Source organism: Mixophyes fleayi, chromosome 10 (genome assembly GCF_038048845.1).
Source record: "Mixophyes fleayi isolate aMixFle1 chromosome 10, aMixFle1.hap1, whole genome shotgun sequence".
Taxonomy (NCBI): domain Eukaryota; kingdom Metazoa; phylum Chordata; class Amphibia; order Anura; family Limnodynastidae; genus Mixophyes; species Mixophyes fleayi.
Window position 1 is genome coordinate 69,697,610 of NC_134411.1, and position 18,715 is coordinate 69,716,324.

Sequence of the window (18,715 nt, forward strand, 5' to 3'; positions counted from 1 at the left end):
ACAGAACAGGCTGCTACTTTCCATAGCAACTACAGCATGTACATGGTGATTTGTTGAACTATGTTGCTTTATTATAGAAACAACTAACTGAAATACATGGTCAAGTGATTTCTTCCATTCCAGGCCCTAATTTTGATGCAGGTACCCATAAACTGCAACCAGGGGACTGGGTGGCCGTGAAAAAGCACGTCAGGAAGAGTCTTGAACCCAGATACGAGAGTCCTTTCCAGGTCTTATTGACGACTCCCATGGTAGTGGAAGTACAGGGAAATGACACCTGAATACATGCATCCCACTACAAAATCTTCAGACAAGGGGAGTCTGAGTAAAATGTATTTTACAAGTTTTTTAAAGGTCCAAGGGAGACCAGAGAGTGGTGTTCATTGATGTTAGCAGGAGGAATATTGATTGCATGTTATGTTCCTTTGCTGTAGGCTGTGGATGTGTACTAGTCTAGAAAGGAAAGCTAGGTCTGGAAAAAGCAGACTCATGCCAATAGTAATGTAGAGATCATTATACATAATGAGAAAAATTCTAATATGAAAGTTTAACCCAACCAGATAAGAAAAGAGCAACCCACGACTGTAGGGGTTTACACCCAATACAGAAATGTATTTGTGAGTATTGTGGCCCAACACATTATTACATTTACACAAGACAATAGGTTAATATTGGACTACCTGACAGCTTAGTCTGGAGGGTACTGCCTGAACCTAAATATGTAAATTGAAGCCCAGGCTTGCACCTTTGTAACTAGTGATGCAGATGATCCAGAGAAAATGTTTGATGAATACTTACAAAAAATTAAAGACATGAAATATAAATATTTAAAGGAGTACACTGGAGATGCTTATCTAGAAGGATAGTTTTCATGGCTGTACCTGGCCGATTGGTTCAAGGGTATAGGAGGATGGTTGTCAGGTTTTATACATGTTGTACTTCAAGGACTGTTACTAATCCTTATCAAAATATATAATATATATATATATATATATATATATATATATATATATATATATATATATATATATATATATATACATACACACATACTAATAAAACTGATGATGTGGCTTATTAGCAAGTGTATTAAAGCGAAGTGTTTCTCTTCCAGAAAGACTAAAGTTACCACATCTGTCTTAACTGCTGTACTGTATACCCCACCTAATAAGTGTGAACTTTGTGGAACTCTCAGTACTACTGCCAGTTGTGATCAGTGCAGAAAACAATAACCTTTTCCTTGGAATTCACATGCTCGTTACTGAAGTTTATCCTTCTGAAGATATACAGCACAATGGACAGTCCCTTCTATCGTGAAATAAGTGACATATAACACTTGCCGAGCTCACTGTGTAATTTCTCCCTCCCTTTCCTTTTTTCCTTCCCTAAAAAAATCCATAGTTAAAAGACAAAAAGGAAGCACAAGAGGCCCCAGAGCCTCTCATGTTCACTGATATATGTGAACATCTGACATCAGAACATGTAGCGGGTGCAAGACGACCATCTATCAGCTAGAAGAGGGATCATGAACTTGTTATTGGTGGGGGATGGGTGGTTCTATGTATCCAGTTTTAGGCATCCCTATTTATATGTTCTGTTAGAAGGTTCTATGTGTATAAGTGCCCATTAAAAGCGACAGCAACAATTTGATCTCTGATAGGTAGTGTTAGGGCAAATAATGAATAAAAAGATGGAAAATGAGAAATGTGATTTTGCTAAGCTGACACCATCTTGTTGCCTTATAGCCATTTTGTTCTGTTAAATACAAATTAGATGCACCTGTTTTGTAGGAGTAATTCATTATTTGCAAGACAATGCTTATAACCTTGGACATAGCAGACAGGAGATAAGCCAGCTCCCCCTTGTGGAGTATTCCTGTGTGATAATGAGAGAATATAGTAACATCTGTGTAAAGGGAACATGAGTGGTTAAAACCTTTTGGGGCGTAGTTTTCTGTAATACGTGATTTTTGCTATATAGATAGGGACTTGTAACTAATAAAGCAGAGTTTATTGTACACTCGAACCATGCAGTGTAATTAATTCTCTCCAGCTGATGAGCTCATAACTGATAAACTGACACTTACAGGTGAACAATCTGATATAGATTCGACACTATTATAGTAGTCAATTTTAGTATCTTCTCCATAAGTACCATCTCTGAGGATTCAGGAGGATAAGGCGATCCTATGCCTGAACACTAAATTCCTACATAACATTTCCTCATTTTGATTTTAACCACAATATTGTTTTCTTGTTTGAAAACTCACATGGACAAGAACAAGAGACCTGGCATATCGTTGAAGTGCTTAGTGACCTAAAAAGTACCTCAAGAAGACTGAAACAATTAGGATTAATAAATTGATGTTGGATCATTCTCCACATCGAGTTTATATTTCTAAATAAGTGCAACGACCTACTTCCTGCCGCTAAAGCCTCACCTGAAGAGCTATGTAAGGTGGCTAAACGGTGGCAATGTCTATCAATACCTTTGTATGGCATTACACACTTTACATACATTCAATCATGTCCTCCAAGGTCCCTTTAGTGTCACGCTGCCATGCAGATAGCCAGGAAAGGGACACATTTATGTCACATTAATGTTCTTTTACTGGGAAGCAGGCATGGCAATGATCTCAATTCCCCCCTAATTTAATTCTTCATCTGTGAATGTTATGGGAGGTGCAGTGGGTTTTAGTGGAGCTGCCCTGTAACTTCCAGTCGCAAGCCTAGCGTGGAGGAGTTAACCCTGTCCCACTGCCATGCTTGCTGTTGTTAGAGTGGAATTGTATGATTATTGATTTAATATCGATCATGTGCTAAGCTTTAGATGCTAATATGTTATGCTATGACTTTAAGAGAAATTAAGCAGATATTATTTTCAGTTTAAAAAGACAAATTATTCAAGGTTGGCCACGCAGCGCCATGTTCCCATCAACGAAAGATTCCAAGAACATGTAGCAACATTCTTGATAGATAAAACCCAAGGACTCAAAGATGGGGGCAGCACAAGGATATTGGCAGAAAGTCTGGAAAGAGATAACACACAAAGAAGAAAGAGTTGTTTGATCTTTGATGTAAAACTGAAATATATATATTGTTAATTGATTTTCTCTCATTATTTTACTGTCTTATAATTGGTTGTTCAGAATCTATACCCCTAGACTTACATGTATAAAAATAAGCGCTGAAGTGGTCTCAAATTGGAACAGAATAAAGCTGCTCAGCATTATATCATACAGGTGTTGAGTATTTTCTGTTCACCAGTCGACTGAAAACAAAGAAAGATCTGACTGACATTGAAGGTGCTTGATAGAAGTATCGGTGAACCCCGATACCCCAACATTTCTGGGGGCTAGATCCGGGATGCTCCAATATCTCGACACCTGACGCCACACTCCACTGATGTCCAGAGAACTGCTGAACTAAATCCGGTGAGTAAGAAAAGTGTAGATTTCTACCTTCTTACTCAGTTCAGTATTTCTTTGTATGTCTAAGGAAAGTCAGTTGAGGTGATTAGAGGGTATTCTATGAACCCAATGTACAGTCAGAGGAAAGGATAATGAAATGATAAATGTATGGATACTGTAGATTATGATGGATGTAGACAATTTTAGTTAGAAGATAATAAGAGAGGTGTATGTAAGAATTGTACCTGCTGTATTGTTCTGAGAAAATATTCAGGTTGCAAGGGACCTAGACTAGAGTGTGTTACAACTACAAATGCATATTACGGTTTTGTAAGTAATGAAAAAGAACTATATTTTACGTTAGGGTGCATTTGAATGAAGAAAAACTACATATTGGCCACAAAATCATATGTTACCAGATTATAAACCTATATGTCCATACACTGACTTGAGGGGAAGAATCGGATCAGCCATAAGTGCCAGCCTTTTAATCTACAGCCGATAAAACTCACATCTGGTGTTCCTATGGCAGACTAGGAGGTAAAGCATTAAAGATACTTATAGTCTGTACAAAGGGGAAAATTGTATTACCTTATTCCACTTATAAGACATTGTATCCCAGATACTGACAGTACTGTGACCAGTAACCCAGTAAATGGGGGCACAGAACAGTAAGATGCCTACTATAGGCAAGCCTATGGATATAATGAAAAAGAGAGAAGGTAGTAAAGCTCTTAAAAGAATTCATAAAGTACTCAAGAGAGCAGGATTTCCCCCAGAAGGGACATTAGACTTAGAGAAATGGTATGGGTTTTATTTGAATAATAAAGAATGGATAAAAAGGCTTGGCTATGAAGATCAGGTCAATGTGTGGATATGCTAAATGTATGTTTGATCCTGCGCAGCTGAATGAGTGAAATGTGCCCCTCCCTTATTCTGTGTAAAAGATTTCAGTGTGTTGAGATAAGAAGCACTCTGTTTTTTGTTATCTGACAATGTATGTAATGCTGATAAAATATGTCCGGAGTGCTGAGTGATAATAACATGTTGAGGCTAACTTGTATTTAGTCTAATGCTGGGACTTGTAGTTCCACAGCAGTAGGCTGGAAGGTATCAGCTGATTTTTCTTTCTCTGTATGTGAGTTTTGTCTCCGTCTTACTTCGAGTGAGGGAGATCTGTGTTTGTCTGTCTTGTCTGTTTATTTGGTTTTTTTTTTACAAGAGACATGTTTCAAGGTTAAAGAAGTTGTACATTTTGTAAATAATATAATGCCTGCCTGCTTAATTCTAAGCTTTTAAAGAGATGCATAACAAGTGTTGAAATGTTTTGGTCCGTCATTACACGATTCAGTGGACGGACAAGTTGGCTGGGGTCCAACAACCCGTTTCTGTATTTGAACAAAATAATTTTGTTTCTGAAATTTGAGAAAAATAGCTTTCTCTTTAATGAAGTTGAGAATTGTGGGAGTGAGCTTTACATGCAGATATATATTACAAGCTGTTTTTATCTGTGTGAAAATGGCGCTGATGAATGTTCTCAGAAATAAGGAGGGTTTGTTATGCCCATAAAGAAATGTTACGAGATAAAATGTCGTCTGTGAGCGAGAATTGTGAATATATATTTGTACTTTAAACATGGAAATCACAGAATCTGGAAATTTGTGTGAATATTTGGTTTACAAAGAGATGATGAGAAAGGAGTGGCTTTGAACACTCGCCCAGGTCTCGTCACTTTGACATTCCCTGTTTGTGATATTGGGGACTGCCCCTTTGAGGAAATCAGTTTTTCATTGCATGGAACGCATAGCGTCACAGTTAAGCTACAAAGAGAAACTTTTAAACAAGTGTCATATTAGCAGCTGTACAATGTGAATTAATAACAGTTACTGTAATTCCTAGTGAATAAATGTTAATCTCTATGCAAAAGTTTTTTCTTCACAGAAGCTCTCCAGCTACAAAGCACCCTTTCAATCCAGATTGCATTGATCCAACTTGCAATGAATAGAAGTTGCAATATGTTTTGGTCAACAGCCACAACAAACATAAGTATAAATTAATTAAGGATTTATAGAACGTAGACTCTGCTGAGTAATGATTACCTTGTTTTGGAAAGAGATTAGAGTTTATGTGCTATTCGCATAGCAAATGCATGAACCAGATGGTTTTTCTGTATGTGCAGAAAGCAAAAGGTTTTTATTTTTATCCTCATAACAATTTTGAGTCAATCAGTGTTGTAAACGCATTCACTGCCCTTATTTACTGTGCTATAATAGTAATATACTGCAAGTCCTTCTTTGTATCATGGGTATGGTAATGCATTGATGGGAATTCAATATTTGTAAGGAAATGAAAAAGATTTAAGACTTTATGGGCTATTATCTGTGTTTTTGCATTAGCATTTCTGGGTGATAGTAAGACATTTACACTCTCTGCTGAGCAAAACCAAATGTTTAACCAATTTTAAGCTAAAGCAACTTCAGCACCAGCACTGGCTTTGCCAGATTGTGACAGACCTACTCAAGCACACAAAGTTGAAGGTTTTACTCGAGATAAAGCCCAACATCGCAGACTGTTTAAGACCAGATTCCTTAATGACCTTTCTGAAACATATCATCAACAATTGTTCCTTATAAGACCAGAAGCAGCAACAATGGAAATGCAATCCATGCTCCAAGTTCTGGAAGATATAGAAGACCGGGAAAAGGAGAAGCAAAGGAAAGCCAAAGACAAATCTCAAACTCAGAAAATTACCATTCATGTGGTCCAAGAGAATCAAGACTGGAAGGTTCGTACAGACACAAGAGGTGCACCAAAGCAACAAATAAAGGAAAAAGAAAACATGACTCTGGAAGAAATGAAAAAGCAAGGCGTTTGTTTCTTTTGCAAACAGAGAGGGCACATGAAAAGAGATTGTAACCAAACTCTGAAAGACAACTTGACTAAAGGCCTAGTGAATATCATATTACATAATGGTCAAGAATGTGAGTGTCTAATTGATACTGGAGCAAGCCGCACTGTATTAAGAAAACAGGAGGTACCTCAACAACTATTAACAGAAATTGATTTACCTGCTACAGGCCTAGCAGGAAAAGAAGTAAAACTAACAGAAAGTAAACCAGTTACACTTTTAGTAGGTGAAGAGACAATTGAAGTACCAATACAATTTCTCACTTCCTCATCTTGTCCCTATAATCTATTGGGAGCAGATGTACTTTCAAGATACAAGCCAGCATCAAATACACCCCAACTGGAGTAAAACTCACAAGTCAACTCCAATCTCCAGTCCAAGAAGAGCTTACAGCAGCAATCTAGATGCTAGAGCAGATGAGCACATGTCACAAGGATAAGACTGTTAATCTACCAGATTGGCTGAACATAGTACCAGACAAGTTATGGTCCAAAGGAAAACACGATGTGGGCACACTTAAAGTAAATCCTGTAAAACTGACACTAAAGCCAGGAACACATCCTGTCTCAATTAAACAGTACCCACTTGCTGCAGCTCAAAGCAAAGCGATCTCAGAACAAATACAAGAATATCTACAAATAGGGGTGTTAAGAAAATGTCGCTCTCCTTATTCTACACCCCTATTCTCAGTAAAGAAACAAGATGTCGGACAAGGGGGTGCAATACTGGATAGTTTATGACCTAAGGAGGTCAACAAAAGACTTCTGATCAACACTCCCATTGTACCCAACCCCCACACTTTGCTTAATCAGATACCGCCAAATGCAAAATGGTTTTCAGTAATTGACTTGGCAAATGCTTTCTTCTCAGTCCCAATCACAGAAGATAGTCAACTTCTTCTAGCCTTCACCCATGATGGAAACCAATATTGTTGGACAAGACTCTCTCAAGGAGGAGCCACCAGCCTATCAGAATTTTCAGAAGCAATGGCACTAATTCTCCAAGGATGGAGGTCTATCAATCCAACTACTCAACTCATTCAATATGTAAATGATCTCATGGTGGCTGCGGAAGCTGAAGAAGAATGCAAAGCAGAAACACTGTCATTACTTTGTTTTCTGGCCGAACAAGACTGCAGAGTATCACCAAGCAAGTTGCAACTAGTACAGGAAAAAGTAATATTCTTAGGACATTGTATCTCTGCAGGAACCAGACATCTTACAACTGAAAGAGTTAAAGTTATACGAGACATGAAGACACCAAAAACAGTCAAAGAAATTAGAGCCTTTTTGGGACTCCTCGGATATTGCAGAGAGTGGATTCCCTCAGCTTCAATTCTTATGCAACCACTGTATGAATGCTTGAGGAAACAGGGAACAGAACCGCTCAATATAGCTGAAATAGAGAATGCAGTGCAAGCCCTGAAACATGCCATCTCTACTGCACCAGCACTTGGACTACCAGACTATCTGAAGCCTTTCACATTGTTCTGCTATGAGCAGTCAGGACATGCTCTAGGAGTCCTCACACAGAAACATGGAACGAAGCAAAGGCCACTGGCCTATTATTCTGCACAACTCGATCCAGTTATAAGAGGTTCTCCATCATGTATATAAGCAGTAGCAGCAGCAATACTGAAAGAAAAGGTAGCAGATATGGTATTGGACCATGCACTTATTACTCAAGTTCCACATACAGTCACAGAAATTCTTAATCAAGCAAAAACAAGACATTTGTCTGCAGCTAGACTAACTAAATATCAGGAACCTTGCTCAGCGCCTCACAACAATTACCAGATGCACAATCCTCAATCCAGCAACCCTGCTCCCCATTGATGATTCAGAAGAGGGGAGTAAGGGGAGTCGCAAAGAAGATGAATCATCAGACAGGGGATATGAGGACCTGAGTGAAGTGTCTGAAGAAGAAACTGAAGAAATACACACACAAAAATTTTCACATGATTGTTTGGAACTTATGAAATTAGAGACTTCAGCTTTGCATAATGTTACTGACACACCACTTTCAGATGCAACCCTAACTCTTTATGTAGATGGATCTAGATACTATGTGGATGGAGTTCCATATACAGGTTATGCCATCACAACTGAGGAAGAGGTGCTTGACTCAGGAACACTGTCTAATGGAGCATCAGCACAAGAAGCAGAATTGATAGCTCTAACTAAAGCTTGTGTATATGCAGAAGGACAAAAAGCCAATGTATATACAGATTCACATTATGCCTGGGGAGTGGCGCATGACTTCGGTCCCATTTGGAAAAGCAGAGATTTCCAAGAATCAAATGGAAAATCCATCAAATATGCAAACTTGATTAATGAACTGTTTAGAGCATTGGAACTCCCTAAACAAGTGGGAATTATAAAGGTTCAAGCTCACACTAGAGAACAAACTCCAGAAGCAAAAGGAAATAACTTTGCAGATCAAGCAGCAAAAAAAGGCAGCCCTCCAACCAAAGAATACTATATTTCTTATAGACTCAACAGAAGGTGACACAGACAAATTTCAATTCCCAGACCTACAAAGCCTTAAAGACTTTCAGAAACAAGCAACAAAGGAAGAAAAGAATAAGTGGGAAAAAGAAGGTGCACAGCTTGATGAGCAAGGAATATGGTCAAAAGAAAATAAATGGTGCCTACCAAGAGCCTTATACCCAGTAATGACTCAGATTGCACATGGACAAGTACATCATTCCAAAGAGGCAATGACTAATAGGGTATGGAAAAATTGGATTGCCCCTGGATTTAACTCTGCGGACACAAACTATGTGACAGCTTGCTGGATATGTGGAATACACAATCCAGGGCAAAGAGTAAAGACCCCAAAGGCTTTCTATCCCTTTCAGAGACTTCAGATCGACTATATACAACTTCCTAAATGTGGTACCTACGAGTATGTGTTAGAAGGAAAAGCTACTGCTAAAAATACAGCGAAGAAATTAATCTCAGAAGTCATCTATAGATATGGCATACCTGAAGTTATTGAATCAGATAGAGGTACAACCTTTACAGAAGAGATAATGAAGCATGTACTGAAGAACTTGGGAGTATCACAAGCTTTTCACACTCCTTATAGGCCACCAGCAGGTGGGAGGGTAGAAAGGCTTAATGGTGACAATAAATTGAAACTACAGAAAATGATGCAAGAAACCAAAAAGACTTGGTTAGAATATTTACCAATAGTTCTGTTTAACATTAGAACTACACTTATGAAGAGACACAGGTTTAGCACCAAATGAGATACTGTTTGGCACAGCACACAGAACGGGCTGTTATTTTCCATAGCAACTACAGCATGTACGTGGTGATTTGTTGAACTATGTTGCTTTATTACAGAAACAACTAACTGAAATACATGGTCAAATGTTCTCCTTCATTCCAGACCCTAATTTTGATACAGGTACCCATAAACTGCTATCTGGTGACTGGGTGGTCATAAGAAAGCACATCAGGAGACGTCTTGAACCCAGATATAAGGGTCCTTATCAAGTCCTGTTGATGACTCCCATGGCAGTGAAAGTACAGGAAAAAGACACCTGGATTCACGCATCACACTGCAAAGTCTTCAAATCAGGGGAGTCTTGTTCTGATAAATAGAAATAACTGTCTTATGGTATTGATATGTCTTACCAGAATATTTCTGCCTGAAGTAGGGGTCAAGGCCTCCCTAACCCAGTATGAAACAGACAGATAAGTGACAAATTGCCTATGTCACTGTGAGAAACAGAAGGGGAAGGAGTGCTCAACAATTTGCACTCATAGGAGAATAAACTTTGAAAATGCCTTTGTTAATACATAACCTCATTGGCAAAGTTGTCAGCAATGATTCATTTTGAATATTGGGAATATTGCCATTAGTAGCAAAGGGTTTGGCAATCCAGCTCATTGTATATGTGGTAGAGACAATTGTTATATGGCTGATTAAGAAATTACTGACACTTGATTGTTGTTCCTGCAGGAAAAATAATGAGCTTCCAGAACCAGTAATGATCACAGAAATTTCTACAAGTTTAATGTCTGAGACAAACAGTGAACATTATCAGCAATGGTCAACAATCAAACCAAAAACCTGCACAGTCTGCAACAAGAGATTGACAGTGACCATCGAGAAACCAGAATGAAAATTGATGTCCTATTCATTAGTGGGACATATTTGTTAATGAATCTTATTCCATATAGAAAGCAATGAATATCTTGATTCATCCATTGATACTAATTCTTCTTGTACTAACTATAATGATTATATGGAACTGCTACTTAACATGTAATACAAGAAAGCTTTTGAATAGTTATCAGCAAAGAATTCCTCTCTATGCACCGAGATAAAACATTAAGTAGGGAAAGAAAAGTTATGGTGATAAAGTACCAGAGATATGTGCTTAATGAATTCTTGTTCTAATCATATGGGGTCCTTATGATACCATATGTTTAAATGTAGGTACTAACTGTCTTCTGCTGAGTATCGCCATGACTGATAGGTAGAGGTTAATAGTTGATATTTAATCAAAGAGGGGAATGTTAGAGTGGAATTGTATGATTATTGATTTAATATCGATCATGTGCTAAGCTTTAGATGCTAATATGTTATGCTATGACTTTAAGAGAAATTAAGCAGATATTATTTTCAGTTTAAAAAGACAAATTATTCAAGGTTGGCCACGCAGCGCCATGTTCCCATCAACGAAAGATTCCAAGAACATGTAGCAACATTCTTGATAGATAAAACCCAAGGACTCAAAGATGGGGGCAGCACAAGGATATTGGCAGAAAGTCTGGAAAGAGATAACACACAAAGAAGAAAGAGTTGTTTGATCTTTGATGTAAAACTGAAATATATATATTGTTAATTGATTTTCTCTCATTATTTTACTGTCTTATAATTGGTTGTTCAGAATCTATACCCCTAGACTTACATGTATAAAAATAAGCGCTGAAGTGGTCTCAAATTGGAACAGAATAAAGCTGCTCAGCATTATATCATACAGGTGTTGAGTATTTTCTGTTCACCAGTCGACTGAAAACAAAGAAAGATCTGACTGACATTGAAGGTGCTTGATAGAAGTATCGGTGAACCCCGATACCCCAACACTGTCCAGTTAAAGAACATATTCCTCTATCTGTTATTATTATCTGAGTATAGTTTACTATACGATGTTCTCACTGAGAAGCACTAAACTGCTACTATACTAGGAGCTCACTGTTATATTTGTTAAGTCATGTCGATAAAGTTTGTTGAAAAAAAAACACACAAAAAAAAACTACTGTAGCTGCTTTTTGGGAGTCAATAAAGTTATACAAAACACCCCGTGTTGAATGATCATGGGCAAGAGTAATAGAGCTCGGAGATTCAAGCCGGTCGGGTTCACCCCAACCCCGGCTGTCAAACCACCAGCAGAGCCCGGAGATCAAGAGGACAACGAGTCTTTGCAGGCCGAAGACTTGCTGCAGAAGGTGAGCGCATCTAGTGTGCCGGTGTGTGTCATGTCAGCGCTTTTCCATGTGTCTAGGGAAGGGTGACTGATCAGTGGGGATGTCTGGGTGATGTCCATGAAATGCTGTGTTATATCCACGTGACAGTTGTTACCGGCTGTGCGAATTAATGAACATGTGTTGGATAAAAGTGCTCATGTGTCAAACTTTTGAATATACAGGACATTTGAGGGTTCACAACAGTCCTTTATTTTCAGGGACTGTCACAGATTTTAAAGTTTAGTACCTTTCACACATTCCTGCTTTTTAACCTTTACCACATTCCCTATTGCAGCTTTTAGTGTAATGATTTGATTGAATAATATTGTGTGCATGTATCTGTCTGCAAGTATACCTGATTGTATAGTTATCTCTTGGGCAAGTACTATGTGGAATATCTTTCTTCCTTAATACATAATATAACATGGCAGCCCTCAACTTTGTTTCTGGAACAGAATACTTTGACTCTGTAATGACCATTACCTTAAGTTAATAAATACTCTCTTTGTGACTTTATTTCCAGCTACAAAACCCTTGTCCTGAAGTTCGGGAGTTTGCTTGCGCTAGCATCTCTAAGCTTGTTGAACAGAAACAGGTCATCCCTTCCCTTCTGCAAAGAGATGCAGTTAGATGTCTTGGACCACTCTTGCTTGATAAGTGTATGTCTGTGCGGGAGACGGCTGCTGGTGCTTTACGGTAAGCAACACTAAGCTTGTGGCATACTATCCTTGTGTTATACGGTCTTTTGCTTTAAGTTTTGTTTCTTGCTTTTTTTTTTTAAACATTTTTTCTTTTGTGGGTTATCTTTCTTTTAGGAACCTAAGTACCTGTGGAGGCTTTGAAGTATGTGATGACATGGTTACCAGGGACATCATGACTCCCTTAGTGGCTCTTTTGAGAGAGGTTTGTCAGTTCTAACTTTATGGATCAATTACACACTGCAATTTATTTTTTTATCCCATGCTGGAACTATTGATCCCCTCTAGTAAGTTATTTATTATTGGTTTGGGTGTAAACTTAGTTTTAAAAAAGAAATGGAGACCTTTACATACATTAAAGGGTGTCTTCCATACATCAAGTAATAATAATTCAGCAGTTAAAAGTACTTCTTTCTAGAACATCTGTTAGTTAGCCACATTCCCCTCATGTACCACTTTGTTGTGGGTCTGACCCCAGTACAAATGTAATGCAGTCACTGATCCTACAGCACAAGTTGCTGAAACCAGCCTGTGTGTATTGTTAAAGCAGCTTGGATAGGGCTGTGTGGTAGGTGCAGGTTCTGTTTGGATTAACTGAATACATATTAATTATGTGCACAGATAAAACCTAAGGGATATCTATTGAAAGCTGCCAGAACCTATAGTTAGTTCAAAATCTATTACTGATAAATATAATACTAAATGGTTCCAGCACTAACCAAGAGCGATGTTGCTATCTAGAATTAAAATGTATGTGTGCATAAAAACATATGAGAACAGATACAAATGTAAGGTATTTTACTTGGGTAGATAGGTTAAAACAATGTTAGATAATAGCATATAAAATCACACTGAACATATTAATAATTACACAGTAACAATGTGGGTATAAGAGCTGAAAAACTATATAGGTGACCAAGTATATGGCTTGTAAATATCACGATGTAGGCTGATAAGTCCAAATACTTACCAACATCTATATACGGGCTGTGATGCTTGCATCAGAAATCTCTATATGGAATTTCCTTAGGATGTCAGCCAGCGTCCTAACATGCTTAGATGAAATAGAGCAGTATCGTTGAGAGCAGTTGGGAGGAAGGTGTGCGTTCCAGTGTGGAACTTCCTGTTTTTCAGAATGTGGGCGTGTCCAACGCATTTCATCACTGCAATGACTTTTTCAAGGGAGGTTGTCCATGTTCTTATTCGTGTCTATATTTATAGTCAAAAGTTGTGAGGTGTGGCTGACATAGTCCATACTTAATATCCAAATGTGTTAATTGAACTGAACAGCTCTATGTCCATAGATCAAATGATTGCTTGAAGATAATTCCTCATTGTATCTTCTCTGATTTTGTTGTATTTATAAAGGATGAGTTCATGAATAAAATATTGACTTCATATGTAATAGCCAGCAGATTAATAATGGAATATAGTTATCTATATAGCACTATACATACTAAAATAAACTAGTACAAATGATAATATTAAAAATATACAAAATTGAAGGATATAAGAATGGCAGTAAAAACAAATATAATAAGATATAAAAATTATCAACCTCAAACATTAGCATAAAGGTCTCCCTTCCTTTAAGAGTAAATAAGTGTGTACCTAGGTTAACATTATAGCTTATATTAATATAAGTTTTTTTATACATTTAAAAGGAATAACAATAAATGGAACAGTGAAGATGATTCCTATGTCTGCTAACCATGTAAATGATTATTTTATCAGTAGCATATATATTACAATATGACTCTGGTAAACTGATAATATACTAACAGAATATTTAATAGAGGCTTCAGGCTACTACTATTAGATTGTAGTCTATGAATTCATATCTATCAGAAAATAAGATACCAAATTACGAGAGTAAATATAAGCAACAAAAGGGTTATCTTAAGACTGTTGTAGATTTCCGGAATTAGCTGAGAGTATTTATCAGATTTACCTTTAAATTTAGTAGTAGTGGACTTGAATAACTGAGATAAAAAAAACACTATGGACTAGATTTACTAAGCTGCGGGTTTGAAAAAGTGGGGATGTTGCCTATAGCAACCAATCAGATTCTAGCTTTAATTTATTTAGTACTTTCTACAAAATGACAGCTAGAATCTGATTGGTTGCTATAGGCAACATCCCCACTTTTTCAAACCCGCAGATTAGTAAATCTAGCCCTATATCTTTAAGTGGTAATAAAAAATAAAAGAGGGTGAGGTGAATATTGGCATGTATGCATTTAAGGGGCAGCATCTAGTATTGAAAAAACTCCAATTTGGTTTCACCCAAATAGTGCAACCTGACAGTTTACAGCACTAGGTATTCTCTGGTCTATTAGGACCTGGTACTTACCTAGCCCAACCTGGCTTTGCTTCCAAGTAAGCTCCAATACGTGGGCTGCATCACAAGAGCCTTGAAGGTTACGATAGGGGAACGTGTGCAGTATTAAAAGGTTTAGACACTTATAGTGTGTCCCATCACTACAAACATACACATAATATGGATCTCTCATCTTTACAATTTCTGGCCCTTCAGAAAGTAACTAGGAACTGTAGGGGGAGGGGGGGATTATACCCAAACCATTAACATCTCAGAAACTAGGCGGATATACGAATTAAAGACATTGGCACCTATAGGTCTTAACATTGATTTTGAAATCCAAAGCTGCATCTGTTTGGATCTAGTCTACCCATTCAGGTGCTGGGTACATTATATACCGAATTCTCTGCACATTTTTCAGCAATTGCGCTCTCCTCTTATTTGTCATTGGTGGTAGTGAGCAGCTGTAATCTGGTACTGGGGTCCCCAAAGGGGTGTAACCTCCAACCAATTTTGTATATGGAAGGAGGTGTACCTAATTATCAGGGTTCATACAAAGGTGCACAATCACTGTACACTATGTACTTCCACATGTTTCTAAAGTAGTAGAGGAAGCATTTCAGATATTTAACCATCTGCCAATCCAGAAAACTAGTAATGTCCCAGGAGCCTATCTTTGATATGGAGCATTGTATTTATGTATAGAAAGTAGATAATGCAAGGAAAACAAAAGTCTATTCAGAGTTACCTTTTGTAGGACATGTGTAAATTACAAGATGCAGGACATCTTCTAAAAACACACGTGACTGGATACTGGAGAATCATATTTTGGAATTAAACAAGATTTCATCCCATAGCTAAAAATTTAGTTTTGCGTGGAGTTCATTAAGATGAGAGGAAATCCAAACATCTTTATTTATTTATTTTTTAACATGTAATGCAGTGTGAGCATACTTGGCAGCACTTTTAATATCCATAAAACAGTAGAGATGTGCACAAGTATTAATCAGAAACCTTTATCTACAGGGAAGTATGTATGCGCAGCTTCCAAAAAAGAAGGGGAGCCTAGCTTCACTTAAATTTTAACCAATATTTTAACAAGGAGGAAGTGCAGGATAATGAAAATTCCCATAGAACTACATCAGTAAAATATCAAAAATTAATAAAATTGAAAATATATCATGTTTCCAAAAGTTATCTTAAAAATAGACTTTTTATTTATCTACTATATAAATGCCTAGTGGCGTGTGTGTAAAAAAAAAAAAAAAAAAACACCAAGCTGCAGCGCCACCTGCTGGGCAGAGTTATACACTGACCTATATATTTCTTGAAGGAGAAGTGACAGTTGGGAGTGGTTAGTGGTTGCCGGGGGTGACAGTGGGGAGCTTTTAACACCTTAAGTAGCTTGATGAAGGATGTGGCGATGAAGATGAAGGATGAGGTGATGGAGAAAAATGATGAGGTGGTGACATGTGGACAAAACCACATTAAAAAAGGGCGCTTGCATCGGGAAGTAACGCTCTTCCCCTGAGGAGGCCTGGGCTAGGCCCAAATGCATGACAAGAACCTTTTTAACACCTTAAATAGCTTGATTTGACTAGAATGCATGAGTATCATGCACGGGTTAACTTGTTCAATATAATTAACAACATTAAAAGTATAAAGATCAATCATTAAGAGCAACATTGTTAGTTTTAGAATTGTGGATATATTAGCACGGATTGTAAATTACAAGCCACTATCCAGTTTAAATATTATATATTGTGTAGAAGTGTGAACACCAAATTAGACTTCTTCCCATATTGTGTAGCACAGTGCACTAGTAGTACATGTATTAGAGACAGGTGTCAATATTGCAGTATAGGAGGTGCTTAAGTCACCATTTAAGTGCATAGATGTTCACTCTACTGATTACCAGCTGTGATCCAGAGTGGCAGATAGTATTCACAGTAAATGACCACATGATTCCTTTTAGCAAAGACTTTACTGAAGTCCAGTCTCAAGTAAAAGCCCAAAATAGATAAATATACCAGCAATTTCAGTCTTTACCTGACAAATTTCTCTAGCAGCAGGACCGGTTCATCGGAGGGTTTGTGGTGTATTATATGTTTCTTAATAATGTTCCTAGTATTCCAGAGTGTGCTGTTGTAATGTCAAAGTTTTGTTTAAACACTGATTAATATTTCAGACTAAGCTCTGTTACATAATTTCTCTGTCTGTTTTTGACAGTGTTCCACTGGTTTAGATGCAAATTTGGAACCAGTAAAGAGCAAAGATGGGTCGAAGAACTATATTGAAGATATTGCAAACCAAGCAATCAATATTCTGTGGAATGTATGGTAAGCTTAACCCTTCCTTCAGTACTTAATGGGGGAGATTTCATTGCTGGTGATGTGCGATATCCATATGTCACATTGCTGGTAACTACAGTAGGAATCTCTGCTCATTTTCCCTCGCAAGGAGAAATGAGCAGAGATTTCTGTAAATATCCGCTGCGAGGTGTCTTGCAGACGTTCCGGAGACACGTGGCGTCTAATTGAATCTCCACCAATGTGTGTATCTGTGTACAGGCAATGGTGTAACAGAAAGTCATCAATTCAGTTTTATTTGGAAAAATGAATTTGATTGTCCATCGACAAGATAAATTAAACATGTAAATTTCATTTTTATTTTAATTGGGGTTTTTTTTGGGATTTTTTGAGACGACCCCATAGCTTACTAGAGTGGTATACTATTGAACGTTGTTTATCTAAAGGTGCGGTGTAGTCTGCTGGAATATTGGTAGATGCACCTTTTAGTACCTGCATTTTCGTAATCCTAAAAGTATGTTAGATTAAAAAAAAAAATTATAGTCACCTTCATCTTTCTTTAGATTTATTTATGCTTTTTAACTTTAATAATGTTAGACAACTGTAAGATTTATAAAGTTTAAACTTAATTTTTAAAGAGTACTTGTGTGTTATTTTCTTCTTGGCCTTTCTATAGAAAGTCTGCAGTGTAATTATAAAATATTGAGTTAATAAAACAGTGTAGTTATATTATCTGGTGGGATAAATCAGTCTCTAGCAGACTGGAAAGTAGGTTTCAGATTTGTTTACACTGCTGTGATGTTTTCTGCAGCCATCCTAGGGACCACTGGTCTTTGTTCATAGTGCAGTTGTACATACTGCTAATAAACTCTCATCCGTGCTGCACAGTTATATGGGTTGGAGGAATAAATTCTCCCAGAATTTATTGCTATCTCAGATGGCCAGTCTGTAAATATTCTAAAGATGATTTCAAGTTTAGCCATTAAATATTTATGTCCGTGGTCTAATGTGACTGCTTGCCTTGTCTGCAGTAACTATTAGTATTTTTTTTCCTGCCCTGTTTGTCTCTTTAGTGAAAGTAACAGTAAAGCCTTATCTATCTTCAACAAGGAAAACTGTGTGGACATTGTTATCCGGTGCCTAAGTAAGTTCCAAGGTAACATGGAACTGGCGCTGTCAGCAGGTAGGTGTCTGTTGTGGCCTAGCTTGTCATTGGTCTATAACCTACTATTTGGAAATGATGTATGATAGATCTCCTCTGTGTATTTTTTTTGTACCTCTCTATATTACATATTGTATTTTTGAAAACTACACTTTTACTCGCAGCCTACTGTCTACAGACAGTTACAGAGGATAATCCAGATCTTTTGGCCTCTTTTGGTGCCTCCTCCCTGCGGACTTTGGAAAACATGCTTTCGACCTCTCCAACTACTATGGAGATGAGACTGTTGCAGACATTGATTGCAGGTAAAAAAAAAAAACCAGACTAACTCCATGTTAAAAAATCTGTCGTATTTCATTAATTTGTTTTCATCTTCTAGATTTTAAATATGTAATTTTCTTCTATGTTGGTGCTCATAAGTCTGACT

At 37.4% G+C, this 18,715-nt stretch overlaps 1 protein-coding gene across 1 annotated transcript in view; it reads left to right on the forward strand.

Moving 5' to 3' along the window:
• Positions 1-11,623: 11,623 nt before the first annotated feature.
• HEATR3 (HEAT repeat containing 3) overlaps positions 11,624-18,715 on the forward strand; it is a 33,416-nt gene continuing 26,324 nt past the window's right edge. Inside the window, exons 1-6 of the mRNA XM_075188848.1 lie at positions 11,624-11,782; positions 12,324-12,496; positions 12,616-12,703; positions 17,047-17,156; positions 18,200-18,309; positions 18,453-18,593. Of these exons, the coding sequence (XP_075044949.1) occupies positions 11,645-11,782; positions 12,324-12,496; positions 12,616-12,703; positions 17,047-17,156; positions 18,200-18,309; positions 18,453-18,593 (760 nt within the window). The 5' untranslated portion in view covers positions 11,624-11,644. The remainder of the gene's footprint in view (positions 11,783-12,323; positions 12,497-12,615; positions 12,704-17,046; positions 17,157-18,199; positions 18,310-18,452; positions 18,594-18,715) is intronic.